The sequence below is a fragment of the Mustela nigripes genome, chromosome 1 (assembly GCF_022355385.1).
Source record: "Mustela nigripes isolate SB6536 chromosome 1, MUSNIG.SB6536, whole genome shotgun sequence".
Classification (NCBI taxonomy): Eukaryota; Metazoa; Chordata; class Mammalia; order Carnivora; family Mustelidae; genus Mustela; species Mustela nigripes.
The window spans coordinates 369241-370948 of NC_081557.1; the positions used below are offsets into that span (position 1 = coordinate 369241).

The 1708-nt window shown below is 66.9% G+C and overlaps 1 protein-coding gene across 1 annotated transcript in view; it reads right to left on the reverse strand.

Moving 5' to 3' along the window:
* Window positions 1-10: 10 nt before the first annotated feature.
* Window positions 11-1708, reverse strand: part of CDHR5 (cadherin related family member 5) — a 6668-nt gene continuing 4970 nt past the window's right edge. The window contains exons 14-16 of the mRNA XM_059397706.1: window positions 1502-1702; window positions 725-939; window positions 11-478 (exon numbers count right to left, since the gene is read on the reverse strand). Of these exons, the coding sequence (XP_059253689.1) occupies window positions 44-478; window positions 725-939; window positions 1502-1702 (851 nt within the window). The 3' untranslated portion in view covers window positions 11-43. The remainder of the gene's footprint in view (window positions 479-724; window positions 940-1501; window positions 1703-1708) is intronic.

The window sequence follows — 1708 nt, forward strand, 5'->3', positions numbered from 1 at the left end:
GGGGGGGGGGGGGGGGGGGGGGGGGGGGGGGGGGGGAGCCCAGCTAAACGTAGGAGGAGCCAGTGCTGGGCGTGTCATCGGCATGGGGACCAGCAACCGCTTCCTCGTCGCTGCCGGCCTCGCTGCCAGAGTCGTTGGCGCCAGCCGCGTCGGAGGCGGGCGTGTTGAGGACCACCACGTCGGCCTCAGCCCCAATGTCCTCCCCAAACCACACAGCCTTGTAGCCACCCTCAGGCCGCCGCTCCTTGGTCAGGATGGACCTCACGGCCGCTGGGCTGCCTCCATCGCGGGTCAGCTCGGGGGACTCTGAGGCTGGACGCAGGGTCGTAGTGCTGGGGGGCTCCGGAAGCGCAGGCTCTGGTGGCTCCGCGGGCTCCGGAGCCGCCCGCATGAGACCAGGGGAGGAGTAGGGAGCTGGGGCCCAGTTGGCCTCCTGGGGAGCATCGAAGGCCTCATTGTCAAAGCTGAGGGGCTGCTCCTGCGAAGGGGAGAGGGGCGGCCAGGGCCTCAACCAGGACCCCAGGCCTGGGCCAGGACCCCACCCCAGAGACAAGGACCCAGGCTAGCCCTTCCTTTTCGCCTCTTTCGGCCTCCTCCGCATTGTGTGCACTATACCCCAGCCTTCCGCACCTCTGCTCCCGCCCCTGCCCCTTCTCTGTCCCCCTGTCCACCTCACCTGCCTGTCTCCCTCTCTAGTCCTGCCCCCAGCTCCCCAGGGCCTCACCACAGCTTTCCCAGAGCAACACTTGAGCTGCTGGCCGTAGTGCTTGTGGACCAGAATGAGCAGGGCGAGCAGAGCCAGAAGGAGCAGTGCGCCCAGCACCCCGCCCAGGGCCGCCATGTCCACGACAGAGAAGCGCCGGTCCCCGGCGGCACCGACATCGGGCTCGCCGTCCCCGGGGGTCCCCGCAGTGCTGCCTCCTCCAGTCTGGGCTGGCCCTGGGAGCAACACCACCCACTGACCATCAGCATCCCAAGCGCTTCCCAGACAGACCTGCCCCAGGCTTTAGACACCGTGACAACAAGCCAAAACCGGGTGTCCCACCAGAGCTGGGGTTCTGGGGCATGGTACCACTCCCCTGCCGCCCACCGCCCTGCCGAGGAGCTGTGTGTTCCCGGGGCCCTTGGGGAGGCTGCCAAATGGGGGGAGATGGGGGTCAAGGCCCACCAGCTCCTGGTGGAAGTGGGGGGCCCAGCACCATAGGAGGGACCATGAAGGCAGTGCTGGGACCCCTGGAGAGAACAGCCTGGAACTATAGGCCCACTGGACCCCAAATCTGGCTTCTGCCCCGTCCTCCATACACCCCCAGGTTACCTTGTTGGGAGCCCCAGAACAGGTCTCTACCCAGACCAGAGCAGACCCCCTGGGATTTCATGCTCAGTGTGGTCAGGCTGGGCCTCCCCCTGCCCCGGGTGGGCCCTGCCCTACAGGGATTCCCAGGACCCCCACAGTAAGCATCAGGGAATATATGGGTGACTCTGGGGCAAATGAGAGGGCTACCTGAGGTTTGGGGAGTTCTGCTGGGCCCAGAGGGCATCGGCTGAGAGGTTCCTGGCTTCAGCGACTGTGTTGAGCCCCCGCTGGTTGAAGCTGATGGGAGGAAGGTGCTGGTTTCCACGCTGGGGGGCCCGCCGGGCGTAGATGAGGCAGGTGGCCTTGGAATTGTGCTTGAAGGGGGCTGTGGGCCCTGAGAGGGCCCCGGGGTCA